At 37.7% G+C, this 17,500-nt stretch overlaps 1 protein-coding gene across 1 annotated transcript in view; it reads left to right on the top strand.

Annotated features, from left to right (window-relative positions):
* LOC115224745 (high affinity cationic amino acid transporter 1-like) overlaps positions 1 to 17,500 on the top strand; it is a 40,215-nt gene that overhangs the window by 19,971 nt on the left and 2,744 nt on the right. Inside the window, exons 9-15 of the mRNA XM_029795636.2 lie at positions 3,321 to 3,543; positions 4,826 to 4,965; positions 7,602 to 7,704; positions 10,093 to 10,152; positions 11,670 to 11,791; positions 14,879 to 15,039; positions 17,495 to 17,500. The exon at positions 17,495 to 17,500 is cut by the window's right edge and continues 103 nt beyond it. Coding sequence (XP_029651496.1) covers positions 3,321 to 3,543; positions 4,826 to 4,965; positions 7,602 to 7,704; positions 10,093 to 10,152; positions 11,670 to 11,791; positions 14,879 to 15,039; positions 17,495 to 17,500 — 815 coding nt within the window. The remainder of the gene's footprint in view (positions 1 to 3,320; positions 3,544 to 4,825; positions 4,966 to 7,601; positions 7,705 to 10,092; positions 10,153 to 11,669; positions 11,792 to 14,878; positions 15,040 to 17,494) is intronic.

Below are 17,500 nucleotides of genomic sequence, written 5' to 3' on the forward strand. Positions count from 1 at the left end.
TCCGTTGTAGTAATCTATTGCAGGTATATCTAGGGTAATGATAGTAGTTTCATGTCATATTGCATACCTTAATCTCTTTTAGGTATCCCAGGATATATTGATGGTGGCTTTGTATAGGTTAAAACAAATCTTTTTCTCTATTTCAGGTACCCCCTGGGTACGGTGAGGGTGGGTTCATGCCTTATGGCATCTCCGGAATGTTGTCTGGTGCTGCTACATGTTTCTATGGATTTGTTGGATTTGACTGTATTGCTACCACAGGTGAGTTACATTCGAGTCTGTTATCATTACTCGTGAGTTACATCTGAGTCTATTCTTATTACGGATGAGTTACACTTGTGTGTATTCTCATTACTGGTGAGTTATACTTGAGTTTGTTGTCATTAATAATGAGCAATACATGAGTGCAAACTCATTACTGATGAGTATCACTTCAGTGTGTAACCATTACAGGTAAGTTACACTTGAGTCTCTTCTTAATAGTGATGAATATACACTCGTCTGTTGTCATCACTGTTAAGTTACACTCCATCCTTTCACCTTTACTGGTGAGTTACACTTTAGTGTGCTGTTATTACTGGTGAGTTCACTCCAGTGTGTTATCATTACGGGTAAGTTTCACATCAATGTGTTGTCATTAATGGTGAGTTACACTCCAGTCTATTATCATTACTGGTGAGTTACACTTTTTGTCTGTTCTCATTGCTGGTCTACTCAACACATGTTTGTCGTCATAGCTGGGGAATTACACTCGAGTCTTTCATCATTGGTGGTGATATGTCATATTTCTGTGGAAGATATCAGACATGTGCTTAGCAGCTGCCCGAATGTATAATCAAAATACTACCTCCCTATAACAATATATTATAGGCGTAGGAGTGGCTGTGTGGTAAGTAGCTTGCTTACCAACCACATGGTTCCGGGTTCAGTCCCACTGCGTGGTACCTTGGGCAAGTGTCTTCTACTATAGCCTCAGACCGATCAAAGACTTGTGAGTGGATTTCGTAGACGGAAACTTCTTGGACTTCCATCTGGATTTCTTCACAAATAATTTTGGAGCAGTGTCTGATGAACACGGTGAAGGATTTCACCAGGACATTAGTGCCATGGAGAAACGGTACCAAAGCTTCTGGAATGACAGATGCTGACTGACTACTGCTGGACACTTAACTGTGATCAACCAGATCAGGAACACCGCAGGAAATTCAAAGCACAATGCTTCTAACTCCATTGTTCTAGCCTTGTCTGTTTTGTCCGACCCATTTTTTGTGTATTCACGCTTTGTAGAATGATAGTGATGATTTTTAGTTCAATAAACTAATTTACTTTCTAAAAATAGTATGACCTTAATTATAACGTTAATGATTTCATATATACAAATATGTAGGTATTTGCATATCTACTGAAAAACTGATATGAGGTGCATAGAAATGGGGTGAAGGCGACGAGCTGGCAGAAACGTTAGCACACCAGGCGAAATGCTTAGGAGTATTTCGTCTGCCGCTATATTCTGAGTTCAAATTCCGCCGAGGTCGACTTTGCCTTTCATCCTTTCGGGGCCGATTAAATACGTACCAGTTCGCACTGGGGTCGATATAATCGACTAATCCGTTGTCTGTCCTTGTTTGTCCTCTCTGTGTTTAGCCGCTTGTGGGTAGTAAAGAAATAGGTATTTCGTCTGCCGTTACGTTCTGAGTTCAAATTCCGCCGAGGTCGACTTTGCCTTTCATCCTTTCGGGGTCGATAAATTAAGTACCAGTTGCGCACTGGGGTCGAGATAATCGACTTAATCCGTTTGTCTGTCCTTGTTTGTCCTCTCTGTGTTTATCCCCTTGTGGGTAGTAAAGAAATAGGTATTTCGTCTGCCGTTACGTTCTGAGTTCAAATTCCGCCGAGGTCGACTTTGCCTTTCATCCTTTCGGGGTCGATAAATTAAGTACCAGTTGCGCACTGGGGTCGATATAATCGACTTAATCCCTTTGTCTGTCCTTGTTTGCCCCCTCTATGCTTAGCCCCTGGTGGGTAGTAAAGAAATCAGAAATGAAGTGAAATTTTGAAATCAGTCTAAGAATTTTGAAATTAGTCTAAAAAAGTTGGTTGGCATTCATAATAAACATAATACATTTAATCTTGTTGACCAGTATTATCAGCCAATAACTCTGAAGTAATTATTCCTTGTTATCGATCGTTTTAATCTGTTGCTGGTTCTCCAGTTTTGTAGGAGGAGTAATTTCCGATTGGATTAATCTGTTGCTTTGTGAATGAGTAATTTCAGCTCGTTACACAAAGTAATTGGCATGCGATCTCATTACAGTTTCTGCTGTGTTAATTATGCAATTCATTGTATTTGGTTTCTGAGACTTTCTATTTTATCTTTTGCTTGCTTCGGTCATTGAACTATGGCCATGCTGGAGCACCACCCTGAAGAATTTTAAAGTTGAGTGAATCGCACTCCACTACTATTTATTTATTTATTTATTTATTTTGTTAAGACTAGTACTTATTCTATCGGTCTCTTTTACTGAAGCACTAACTTAGAAGGACATAAACACACCAACACCAGTTGTCAAGTGGTGGTAGAGGACAAGCATAGACTCAAAGACACACACATACACATCGTCGTCGTCGTCGTTGTCATTTAACATCCATTGCCCATGTTCGATGGGTGGATGGTTTGAGCAGAGCTGGCAAGCTGGAAGGTTGTACAAGACAATATTATATGTGTGATATATATATATATATATATACCCTCTTTCAACTTCGCCTATGCGATTTTGGGAAACGTTTCTACAATATATATATACCAGGTGTAAAACATTCCTTTTATTATCCCTTATATATATATATATATATATATATAGTATATATATATATATTATATATGTATGTATGTATGTATGTAGGTGTGTGTGTGTGTGTGTGTGGTGTGTGTGTGTGTGTGTGTGTGTGTGTGTGTATAATGTTTTTTTCCAATCATTCGCCATGTTGGGCTGCTGAAATCTACAAGTTTTTTTTTTCGTTCTCTTTCTGTTTATTTTCTCTTATTCCTTTCTGTTGAGGAGCGTAGGCTCGAAACATAAAAGACTTTTTCATTTTTCCCGAACATCAAACTAATACACTTGCTTGTTGTTCATAACACCTATCTTCACCTTTTTGTTTTTCCATAAATTTCAACTATATATTTCAGGCTCGTGGGGTCATCCCAGTTTGACCCTAACTGAACTTCCTGCTCTTTGGACATGTATATCTGAACCACTTCCTGAACTTTCAGCACCTCTCTTTTTATTTCTTTTAATTTTTTTTATTTTTTTATTTTTCAGGTGAAGAAGCCAAAAACCCTCAGAAAGCCATCCCCATCAGTATCATCATCAGCCTCTTCATTGTGTTCATCTTCTACTTCTTGATATCCCTTGTTCTGACCACGATGTCTCCTTATTATCTGCTAGATGCTAGTGCTTCTTTACCGTTTGTCTTTGAGAGAATTGGATGGACCATTGCCAAATACGTGATCGCAATTGGCGGCATTTGTGCTCTGACTGCCAGGTAAACAGTTCTTGAAGCTCTCCATAGTGTTCATGTTCTTTGGCTTAGGAAATGGTTTTTGTATTTTATTCAGGAATGGCTATGCGATTAAGAAGTTTGCTTCCTGGCCACATGGTCACAGAATCGATTACACACATACATAGGTACACACATACACATACGTACACACATATACGCACGCACAAATACATACACACGTACACACACACACATAAACACACACAAACACACTACATACATACGCATACAAACATACACACATACGCATATACAAACTTATACACACACACAGACATGCTCGCATACACACACATAGGCATACACACACATACACACACACATAGACAAGCATACACACACATACACACATACACACACATACGCACACACACACTTGCACACACACGTACATACACACGTACACACACACATACACACACATACACACACACATACACACACACATACACACACATACACACACACATACACACAACACACGCACTATCTTTGATGTACTATAACGTAATATAGGCGGGAGTGATTTTTTTGAAATACTTCTTTGGTAAAATTGTACATCATGGAAGACATCAAATATGGAAGCTTACTTTCTTCTCTATCTCTATCACTCTCCCGCTCTCTCTTGCTCTCTCTCTTACTCTCTTTCTTACTCTCTCTCTTACTCTCTCTCTCTCTCTCTCTCCATCTCTCTCACTCTATCGCTATATTTCTTTTACTCTCTATCTCTTTCTCCTTTGCTGTCTTGTTCTACCCATCTCCTGTTCTCTCCCTCTCCTGCTCTCTCTCTCTCTCTCTTGGTCTTTATTTCTCTCTCTTGCTGTCCTGCTCTCCCCCACTTGCTCTCTATCGCTTTCTCGCTCTCTCTCTTCTCTGTCTCTATTTCTCTATCTCTCTTGTACTCTCTCCTCTCTCTCTCTTTCTCTCTCTCTTTATCTCCTCTGTCTCTCTGTCTCTGTGTCCTCTGTCTCCTATCTCTCTCTCCTATCTACTCTACATCTCTTTCTCTCTCTACTCTCTCTATCTCCTCTTTCTATCTATCCCTCTCTCTCTCTCTCTTACTCTCTCTTTTCCTCTTTCTTTTCCCTAACTCTTTCTCTCCTTTCTCTCCCCCTCTCTATTTTTCTGTTTCACTATACATACAGACACACATACACACATAAATACATTTATTCACCACTATGATCGAAGATATTCCAATGATGACCACCACCACAACCACTATAATATTTTATATCCCCACCAACCTCTTTATATATTTCAGCATGGTAGGTTCAATATTCCCCTTACCCAGGGTTGTGTATGCAATGGCTGAGGACCGCATAATCTTTGGTAATCTTTCTAAAGTATCAGACAGGTTCAAGACCCCTGTCCTGGCAACGTTGGTCGCTGGACTCTTTGCAGGTCATTCAACTTCTACTTTATTTATTTATTTGTCTGTCTCCCAGTCTGCCTGTCTGTCAGTCTCTCATTCTATCTGTCTGTCTCTCAGTCTGTCTGTCCGATTGTCCATCTGTCTGGCTATCTGTGTGTCTACATATATATAGATGTCTGAGTGTCTATATGTTTCTAGCTGTCTGTTTGTATATCTGTTGTCTGTCTGTCTATCTGCTTATAGTGTTGTATGTATATATGTGTATATATATATATATATATATATATATATATATATATATTTTCTGTGTTCCTTTCTGTGGAAAAGCGTAGGCTTGAAACGTTAAAGACTTTTTCACTTCTCAAGCATTAAACTAATACATCTGTTTGTTGTCTACACTACCTGTCTTCGTCTTTTGTTTTTTGGTGAATTCTCTCCCTATATATATATATATAATATATATATATATATATATATATATATATATATGCACGTACATATACATACCTGTATATCTGTCAGTCTGAGTGTCTACATATATGTGCCTCTGATCTGTTTGTTTTATTTCTATCTATGTGTCTGTCTCTCTATCTATCTGCTTATACTGTTTTGTATATATATATATATATATGTATGTATGTATGTATACCACATCGTCTGATTCAGAAATCAAAACCACCATCGAAAGATTATGAGTCCAACACTCTAGCCACTAAGCCATGCACCTCCACGTAACAGAAACCATAATCTCATGATAATGAGTCCAACAACCTAACTACTAAGCCATGTGCCTCCACATACTGAAACCAAATTAGTAAGAACCATGGCCCCTACAGAATGATATTTGATCTCAAGGAAGCACACATCTTAGAAATCCCATTAACATCACTAGAATACACAACACTGCCCCTACACTCCATTTATAGATATTGATATGTAAACCATAATACAATACACAACAAATATGTATACATCAGCAGTTCTCATCCAGGGTCTATATAAGATTTTGGGAGGGGTCCATGCAACAAAATAGCAAATTGGAAATAGCCAATAGTATTTTAAGGGCCCCTGAAGAAATCTTTACTTTACATGTATGTATTGATTTGTATTGCAAGGAATAGCTAGGTTTCTTTCTCTGATGTTTTACATTGTTCAACCTGCACAAGTTAATGTGTGAAAAACGAAATAGGAATTTTGAAAGAAGTTCCTATAAAACATTGAATGGCTATGGCAGTCCACCAGAATAAAATAGTAATCAAAAGGGACCATCATCAGCATCATCACCGTTTAACGTCTGCTTTCCATGCTAGCATGGGTTGGACGATTTTGACAGAGAGCTGGCGAACCAGACAGCTGCACAAGGCTCCGATCTTGATCTAGCAGAGTTTCTATAGCTGGATGCCCTTCCTAATGCCAACAACTCCGAGAGTGTAGTGGGTGCTTTTTACATGCCACCAGCATGGGGCCAGTCGGGTGATACTAGCAATGACCTCGCTCGAATGTTTTTACACATGCCACTGGGACAGGTGCCAGTAAGGCAACCGGTTCAGAACCTGAGAAAATTTTGCTGTAGATGTATGTATTGGTATGTATTGCAAGAAACAGCTAGGTTTCTTTCTCAAACATTTTACATAGTTCAACCTACACAAGTTAATGTGTGAATAACAAAATAGGAATTTTGAAGAAAATTTCTATAAAACTAGTTTTTAAAAATGAAATGGCTTTGGGAATCAACCAGAATGAAATAGTAATCAAAGATATAGGCGCAGGAGTGGCTGTGTGGTAAGTAGCTTGCCTACCAACCACATGGTTCTGGGTTCAGTCCCACTGCGTGGCATCTTGGGCAAGTGTCTTCTGCTATAGCCTCGGGCCGACCAATGCCTTGTGAGTGGATTTGGTAGACGGAAACTGAAAGAAGCCTGTCGTATATATGTATGTATGTGTATGTATATGTTTGTGTGTCTGTGTTTGTCCCTCTAGCATTGCTTGACAACCGATGCTGGTGTGTTTACGTCCCCGTCACTTAGCGGTTCGGCAAAAGAGACCGATAGAATAAGTACTGGGCTTACAAAGAATAAGTCCCGGGGTCGATTTGCTCGACTAAAGGCGGTGATCCAGCATGGCCACAGTCAAATGACTGAAACAAGTAAAAGAGTAAAAGAGAGATATCCATTGATAAATAATTGTTCAGAATCCCTGGTATATATAAAAAATTTTAAAAACTCACTTGAATATACATTAACGTGCCTCTTCCCTACAAAGGCATGACCTTCAATCCAAACTATAAACCATTAATATTTAACTAATGCTTTCATTGTAAAGGCATATGGCCTAATGGTTAGAGCAGTAAACTTGTGGTCAGGGGATCGCGGGTTCGAATCTCAGACTGAACGATATGTGTGTTTATGAGCGAAACACCTAAGCTCCACAAAGCTCCAGCAGAAGGTAATGGTGAACTTCTGCTGACTCTTTCACCACAACTTTCTCTCACTCTTTGCTCCTGCATCTTGCAGCTCACCTGTGATGGGTCAGCATCCCGTCCAGGTGGGGAATCTATACGCCAACGAAACCGGGAAACCGGCCTTTACAAGCCATGCATGGCTCAAGAAGGAACAAACAACAGTGTTTTCATTATTCTCCTTGTGTCCATCTTACATTATTTCAGGTCTGACTGCTCTCATTTTTGATCTCACTGAACTGGTGAATATGATGTCTATTGGAACTCTCCTAGCTTACACGTTTGTGGCCAAATGTGTCGTTATTTTACGGTAAGTAAACATATACATACACACATACATATATATACATACATACATAAATACATACATACATATTTACACACACACATGTACACACACACATAAACATATATGTATGAGGGGATGCAGAAAGGTTCCTGACTTTGAGGGTGTTACCATAGGCCTGGTTGGAGGCCCAACATTCCAGGATCTTTTACAGGGATTAGAAAAAACTAAAGGACCACTGCAAAAAGTGTGTGAATCTGAGAGGGGAATATGTTGTGTAAAATCATTTATCTACCTATCAGTCTATCTCTATCTATCTATCTATCTATCTATCTATCTATTTCTTATCTATTTATCTATCTATCTATGTCTATCTATCTATCTATCTATCTATCTATCTATCTATCTATCTATCTATCTATCTATCTATCTACCTATCTATTTATTTCTTATCTATCTATTTATTTCTTATCTATCTATCTATCTACTATCTATCTATCTATCTATCTATCTATCTATCTATCTGTCTGTCTGTCTGCCTGTCTGCCTGTCTATCTATTCAAGCTAGCTAGCTAGTTATCTGTCTGTCTGTCTGCCTAGCTATCTATCTACCCATCCATCTATCTACATGTGTGTGTGTGTACATGAGTGTATGTGTGTATGCATGTGTGTGCACACGTGTGTGTGCACACGTGTGTGTGTATGCATCTGTGTGCTAGACACCCACCCCCACTGTTAAAGACGACGTATGAGCATTCAGCTTTTGCCAAAAAGCCTGCACAAACGATTTGTCTATAGCAATCAAATGTATGTGCTCTGCATTACTTCACTCTCACCATCTAATCAACATTGTCTGGACAGGTGCACGGTGTACCACAAATGATCGTAGAACATTGTCCAATGAAGTGTTTTACTCAAGAAAACAATGCACCACTCAGTCTAGGAACAGAAACTACAACCATGTATGTATCATCAGCATTGTTTAACGTCCGTTTTCCATGCTAGCATGGGTTGGACGGTTTGACCAGGATCTGGGAAGCCAGGAGGCTGCACCAGGCTCCAGTCTGATCTGGCAGAGTTTCTACAGCCGGATGCTCTTCCTAACGCCAACCACTCCGTGAGTGTAATGGCTGCTTTTTACGTGCCACTGGCACAGGGGCCAGAGGAGGCTGGCAAACGGCCATGATCAGTATGTATATGCATGTATAATTGCTTTTAAGACATATTAATGGCTGGATGCTCTTGCTGATGCTAACCCTTTTGGCTGCCTCTTATGACATGCAGGGTATGGTGTACCTATTCTAAAATTGTGTCAAATATTTTATCATATTAAGGAGTGTGCATGTGTGTGTCCTTATCCCCACCATTGCTTGACAATCAGTGTTGGTTTATTTACAACCTCATAACTTAGCAGTTTGACAAAAGAGACATAGAATACTTATCTTATTAGCTATAGAAAAAAATAAGCAATGGGGTCAATTTTTTGAACTAAAACACTTGAAAGTGGTGCCCCAGTATGGCCACAGTCCAATGACTAAGACAAGTAAAAAATAAAAGATATGCATACCTGAACCCTTCCAACTACCCAAGTACTGAAGTCAATGTCATTAACTAAAAGCCTTATCTGCAGTGCTCCAGCATGGCTGCATTTCAATGAGTGACACCATGACAATAATAAGTGTTCGTTTTAGAGATTGACATCCTGTGTCCCATGGGTCTTCTGGGACAGAGTTTACTGTCTAACAGAGTAAAGAGAGTTATACGTTGTCCAAAGGATCATGCTGCACTACTGTATGGTTGACTCCCCCCTACACATCAGAATGTTCAGTATGACCTTCAGTTAGGCCGGGGTGGGGCATATCTAGATGTGAGAATAGTGGCAGTAAAACTTGGTCATTATGACTAAATTACTGGGGGATGTTGACTTGCTGGGTCAGACATGTAGTCAGACTACACATCAGCAACAAAAACATCATCATCATTATCAACAATAAAAACATCATCTGCATTGTCAAAAACAACAAACTCCATTATGTGTCTGTGTGTATGTGTGTGCGCATGCATGCACGTGTTGTGTGTCTATGCACACATATATTGATGTCGTTGCTGATCACCATTACACACATTTCATTTACTAATGGGAATTACAAAATTGCATTTGTAGGAAATTATCTCTTATTCTTCAGACTGAGAATCAAATTATATCATTTGATTCTCGACATCAAGAATGTGTGTGTGTGTGTGTGTGAGTGAGTGAGAGAGAAAGAGACAGAGTGACCATGATTATATTTAAATGTAACAAAACAACATGTTGATTATTCTGCTTGCCACATTATGAAGCACAGATTCATCATATTCTTCTTCCCTCCTTGTTTTCTCTTCCTCCATTGCTGTTCTTTGTTTGGAATGCAGCTACAGAGTAAAGACTTTTGAGAATGAAGAACCAGAAATGAAACTGGACAGTTATGACAAGTAAGTTGACAGATTTCATAATGGACTTTTTGTGCAAGATGATCCAGAAAATGTTATTGAATAACAACAATGGTTTATGTGTGTGCTAATATATATATATATATATATATATATAGACCGAATTTAGAAATAGCAGTCAAAGAGTTATAGCTATTTCTTCTACTAAAAAGGAGATCTCAGTAAAAACACAGCAATTGGAAGGCAGACACAAACAGGTAAGAAGAGAAATGTGACTGACGGCAATCTATCATACAATTTTAAGTTATCTACGGACGCACGTTTCGAAATCAAGTTTTTAGGAAAGCATAAGAATTAAATATTAAATAATTCTACCTTACCCAACTTCTTTTCTCTTCAGCGTAGAAAATACTATAATCATAAATGATTATATATTGAATTTTGAGATACTAGAAGGCACCAACTCAACTCAGTATCAGAGCGAGAGCTAGAATCCGCCTAGTATCACCAAATTCAAAGTGTGAATGAAAAGATTGTGTCACCAGCCCCTTCCCACCCGCGTGTAGCCAAAACAAGATGCTGTGGTCATCTACTGAGATAAAATATGGTTATCCGTAATAATGAAGGGTGAAATTAATTATTTGGAATAATTATCAATTACACCAAGTAGTCTTCGGCATGTAAAAGCCTCATTCGAGGAAAATTTAAGTAATACTAAGCAATAAAGGGTTTAGCAACAAATTGCCTTACCACAGACCGAATTTAGAAATAGCAGTCAAAGAGTTATAGCTATTTCTTCTACTAAAAAGGGAGATCTCAGTAAAAACACAGCAATTGGAAGGCAGACACAAACAGGTAAGAGAGAATGAATTGACGGCAATCTATCATACAATTGATCTCCCTTTTTAGTAGAAGAAAATAGCTATAACTCTTTGACTGCTATTTCTAAAATTCGGTCTGTGGTAAGGCAATTTGTTGCTAAACCCTTATTGCTTAGTATTACTTAAATTTTCCTCGAATGAGGCTTTTACATGCCGAAGACTACTTGGTGTAATTGATAATTATTCCAAATTAATTAATTTCACCCTTCATTATATATATATATATATATAATATATATATATGTGTGTGTGTGTGTGTGTGTGTGTGTTGTGTAATTTAAAAATAGGATAAAATCTTTATAAGAAATTATCAAGTAGTAAGCGTGAAAAACTCATAAGGGAAAAATTTATTAATTATTCCCTTTAAATATATTTATTTATTTATATTAAGGGCATTACTATACATAAATGCCTCACACTAGGAGGGACTCTTAAAGTCAAAACTACCATAATAATAAACGCACACACATGCACACACACACGCGCATGCACGCGCACACACACACACACACACACACACACACACACACACAGACATATATATATATATATAAGGGGGAGTCAAAAAGTAATGCCATTTTGTTTAGGCCAGGTATGATTACCAACACAGGAACATGTATCATACATAAAATTAAATGTATGATATTGAACAAATTTTCTGTCTTCTTCTTGTATTAGTGCAGCTGGCAACAATATTGAGTTTCAAGGAAAATTTAGTCTGAAGCAACTGATAAAACCAGAAACAACATTTCCAACCAAAATTACTGAAGCCATTGTGACAACAACTTCATCTACACTCAGTAAGTATGTATATATATGCGAGTTAACTTGTGATCCCTAGAAAACAATGTAGCCTTCATTTAACTATGGTGTCTTCAGCCTAATGTGTAACTGGTGGAATACCCCTCATTCTGCCTCTGAGTTTCTGCTAGCTGGGAAACATGGGTAGCCTGGATTTATACTTGTTCCATTTCCTCAATTTGGATATATATATCAGGAGCGGCTGTGTGGTAAGAAACAGCTTCTCAACCACATGGTTCCGGGTTCAGTCCCACTGTGTGGCACCTTGGTCTTTTTGGTGGAAACTGAAAGAAGCCCAGTGTATTATATGCGTGTGTGTGTGTATGTGTGTCTGCCTATAGATTCAGATGAATATGGTACTCAAGTTGAGGCACCAGAATTTAGTACGGTATTATCCATACAATCTCAAAATAAGGTGATTAAAATCAAAATAAGCAACAAGGATATCCAGAGGTAATGCAGTACAATCGTTTCGTGCAACTCCATTTAATTGAAAAATGCAATCATTACATCAATTTAAAATGTAGTGCAATCTTCAATTAAATGGAGTTGCATGAAACAATCGTACTGCATTACCTCTGGATATCCTTGTTGCTTATTTATATATATGTATATATATATATATATATTCTTTTATTCTTTTATTTATTTCAGTCATTTGACTGTGACCATGGCCATGCTGGAGCACCTCCTTTAGTCGACCAAATCGACCATAGGACTTACTCTTTGTAAGCCTAGTACATATTCTATTGGTGGTTTTTTGCTGAACTGCTAAGTTACAGGGATGTAAACACACCAACATCAGCTGTCAAGTGATGGTGGATGGAACAAACACAGAACACAAGCACACACACACATACTCATATATATATATATATATATATATATATATTTATAATATATATAGACAGGCTTCTTTCAGTTTCCATCTACCAAATCCACTCACAAGGCTTTGGTTGGCCCAAGGCTATAAAAGACACTTGAACAAGTTGCCATGGAGTGGGATGAGAACTTGGAACCATGTTTTACTACACAGCCACTCCTGCACCTATATATATATATGTGTGTGTATATAATAAATAAATATATATATATATAATATATATGTAGGTCCCGGGTTGATCCGGGGTTAACCACAGTAAGTAAGGTACTCAATACATAGCAGAGTAAAATTAATTTATTATATAGAAGGAGCTTCTACAGGACTAGTACTGTTTCATTCAAGAGAAATCTTCAGGAAGCTATTTAACAAGAATTGTATTAGCATTTATACATTTAGGCAGGTTTAAAGGAGTGGTGGTGGGGGACTTTTTTGGGGGTAGGCATAGCGCAAAATATCATACTGGGGGAGTGGTCAAGGAGTCAGTGGTAAGTTAGATGAAAGAATAGATAAATAAAAAATAAAAAATAAAAAAATAAAAAATAAAAAATAAAAAAATAAAAAAAAAAATAAAAATAAAAAATAAAAAATAAAATATAAAAATAAAAAATAAAAAAAAAAAAAAATAAAATAAAAAATAAAAAAAAAAAAAATAAAAAAAAAAAAAATAAAAAAATAAAATGTGTGCACATACATACATAAACACATATACATACCACACACACATACGTACACATGTGTGCCTATACATACCTACACATACACACATACACATACATATTATATATATATATATATATTATACATATATAATATACATATATATATATATACATATATATATATACACATCCAATACAGGCCCATTCCCTAATTTTAATTTATTATCTTCATTTATTACTTTTGTTATCTTTGATCGCTAGAGCTAAGGATCTGGCGATGGCAGCATGTCCAAATTGTCTGTCTACTAGAAGGCAAGTACTCGTTCCCGCACGCACACTCATTAGCACGTACATACACCCATTCGTACACTCATACACATACACGTACGCACGCGTTACATACATACAAACATCTACATACGTTCACGTATATACATACGTACTCGTACCTACAGATTCATGTCTACACTTTAGGAGGCTAGTCTATATTATACACAATATAAAATATAATATATATATATATATATATATACATATATATATACACATATACACATACCACACACACACACTATATATACTCCTACATACAGATACATACCTAATATATATTATATATATATATACCCACACATACATGTAAATATATATATAATATACATATACATACCATATATATAGATATATTTTTTTTATTTTTTATTTTTTTTTATTTTTTATTTTTTATTTTTTATTTTTTTTTTATCTATTCTTTCATCTAACTTACCACTGACTCCTTGACCACTCCCCAAGTATGATATTTTGCGCGCTATGCCTACCCCCAAAAAAGTCCCCCACCACCACTCCTTTAAACCTGCCTAAATGTATAAATGCTAATACAATTCTTGTTAAATAGCTTCCTGAAGATTTCTCTTGAATGAAACAGTACTAGTCCTGTAGAAGCTCCTTCTATATAAATATATATATATATATATATATATATATATATATATATATATATATAAATAAGAAAATGGAGGAACAGATTCCTATCAATCATCAACTTACAGATATAACCAATTCATATTATTTATTAACTACATAAATAGGAACATTCAAATCCAATAGAATAAAACAATATACATCACTAAGTAAGATAATACCATAAAAATAATACACATAAAATGGATCTTACAGCTGTTTCAGCCTGTAGATAAAGGTATCTCATTGTGTCTATATTAGTCAGATGTATTGAGGTAATATGCAGTTATATCAACACATACACACATATGTATACATATACATATATATATATATATATATATATATATATATATATATATATAGATTATATAGCATGGTCAGTCTTCTTTCAGTTTCCATCTGTCAAATCCCCTCATAAGGCTTTGGTTAGTCTGGGGCTATAATAGAAGAGAGTTGCTCAAATTGACCACACTGTGAGACTGAACCCTCAACCATGTCGTTGGGAAGTAAACTTCCTACCACACAGCCATGCTTGTAATAATTTGTGCTTTTTATTCATTATTTTTCCTATCTTTCCACAGGTCTGTTTGTAATTGGTTTGTGTATTCTCCTGGTGAATGCAGAAGATGACCTGACTCGTGGCTGGGCCATTTACTTGATTATTCAGTTCATAGTCCTCATCATTATTTGCACGATAATTATTGCTATGCAGCCATGCAACACTGCCAAAATCCCATTCAAAGTGAGCAGAAAGAGATTTTCTTTATTATTATTATTATTATTATTATTATTATTATTATTATTATATTATTATTATTATTATTATTTTATTATTATTATTATTATTATTATTATTAAGGTGGTGAGCTGGCAGAATTGTTAGCATGCTGGGTGAAATGCTTCGTGGTATTTCTTCTGCCGCTACGTTCTGACTTCAAATTCCGCCGAAGTAGACTTTGTGTTTCATCCTTTCAGGGTCAATGAATCAAATACCAGTTGCGTACTGGGTCAATCTGATTGACTGACTCACTCCACCGAAATTTCAGGCCTTGTGATCATTATAGAAAGAATTATTATTATTATTATTAATTATTATTATTATTATTATTACTATTATTATTAAGGTGGCAAGCTGGCAGAACTGTTAGCACATTGGGTGAAAAGCTTAGAAATATTTCATCAGCCACTATGTTCTGAGTTCAAATTCCGCCAAAGTTGACTTTGCCTTATGCCCTTATGGGGTTCGTAAATCAAGTACCAGTTAAGTACTGGGGTTAATGTGATCGACTGTCCTTCTCTCCACAAAATCCAGGCCTTGTGCCTATAGTAAAAAGGATCATCATCATCATCATTATTGTGTGAGAGAGCAGTGCATCCCATCAAAGTGACACTGGGGTAAAATTTATGAAGCCCAGTATACCCATCATGACTACCTGCCTGATAAGGGTACACCAGGCACATGCATCACAACCATATGTAAGTGACATGGTGATCTCCTATCAAGATAAACAGCGCATGACCTTGCAGGAGGGGCCCAGTTAGAATTTTCTTAAGGCCAAGCAGTTGGTGTTAAGAATGGCAACCACCATGCCAAAACAGACTGGAGCCTTATGAGACTTACTGGCTTAGAAGCTCTAGGCAAACCATCTAGCCATGCCAGGATGGCAGACAGATGCTAAATGATGATGATGATGATGATGATGATGATACAATATTATGTGTGTGTGTGTATCATCATCATCGTTTAACGTCCGCTTTCCATTCTAGCATGGGCTGGACAATTTTGACTGAGGGCTGGCGAACCAGATGGCTGCACCAGGTTCCAATCTTGATCTGGCAGAGTTTCTACAGCTGGATGCCCTTCCTACTGCCAACCACTCCGAGAGTGTAGTGGGTACTTTTTACGTGCCACCGGCATGAGGGCCAGTCAGGCGGTACTGGCAATGACCTCGCTCGAATCTTTTTACACGTGCCACCGGCACAGGTGCCAGTAAGGCGACGTTGGTAACAATCACGCTCGAATGGTGCCCTTTTACTTGTATATATAAAAATTACACACAGATTCACATACTAACAATCATACATACATGCATACATACATATACATATATTTATATGCTTACAAACATATATGAATGTGTGTGTGTACGTGTATAGATACATGAGCTTCTGCACAGTTTCCATTTGATATTTTCACTCCCAAGACATCAATCAATCAGCTCCTACATTGTATTACACTTGCTTGGGAACAAATTCAGGACTACAAGGTTACAAAGCAAATAATCCCAACCACTCAGCTATGTTTCTACCATCACTATTTCATCATCATCATCATCATCATCACCACCATCCAGTGTTCTAAATCCAAGGCTTTGTCCCTGTTAACGGGGGTGACCAGATCTACCTCAGTGCCATAACATCTGCCCTCACACCATCTCTCCATCTTGCCCGGTTTTGAGCGTCCTCCCTTCTCAAGCTGACCCTCCTAATCTCCTCCTCCATCTGTCCCCTCCTTGTTTTCCTAGCTCTACCTCGCTTTTGTGGTCCATTTACCTCAAACTCTCCTCACAACATACTCCTCATCCCTCCTCAACACATGTCCATACCACCACACTCCATTCATCTTTGCCAGCCATTCCACCGATTCCTCCAAAACCCAGCATCCCCATCAAGTCTTTAGCCTCACACCACACATTCCTCTCATCATTGCTCTCTCAGTCATTCTCAAAATTGCCATCTCTCTCCCCCTCGGACACCCTGTCTCACTCCCTTACGGCATTGCAGCTCTCACACAACTCCTATCCCCCCTCAATACATACCCACACCACCGCACTCCATTTGCCCTTGCCAGCCATTCCACCAATCCCTCCAGCCCCAGCATCCCCATCAAGTCCTCCTCTTATCAAACAGCTTCACCCCATACATTTCTCTCCCCATTGCTCTCTCGGTCCCTCCCAAAATTGCCAATCTCTCTCCCCCTCAGACACCATGTTTCACTCCCATCAGTATTGCAGCTCTCACACAACTCCTATAGACCCTTCCTTTCATCTTCAATGAGAACCTTTTCCCATATAACAACTCTCCACATTCCCTGAACTCCACCCAGCCAAGTCTCGCTCTTGCTGTCACAGCTGCTTCTCATCCACCACTTACATCCACCCAAATAACAAAACCCTCAATTATTTTTCTATTTCCAGGTGCCA

Source organism: Octopus sinensis, linkage group LG26, assembly GCF_006345805.1.
Source record: "Octopus sinensis linkage group LG26, ASM634580v1, whole genome shotgun sequence".
NCBI lineage: Eukaryota > Metazoa > Mollusca > Cephalopoda > Octopoda > Octopodidae > Octopus > Octopus sinensis.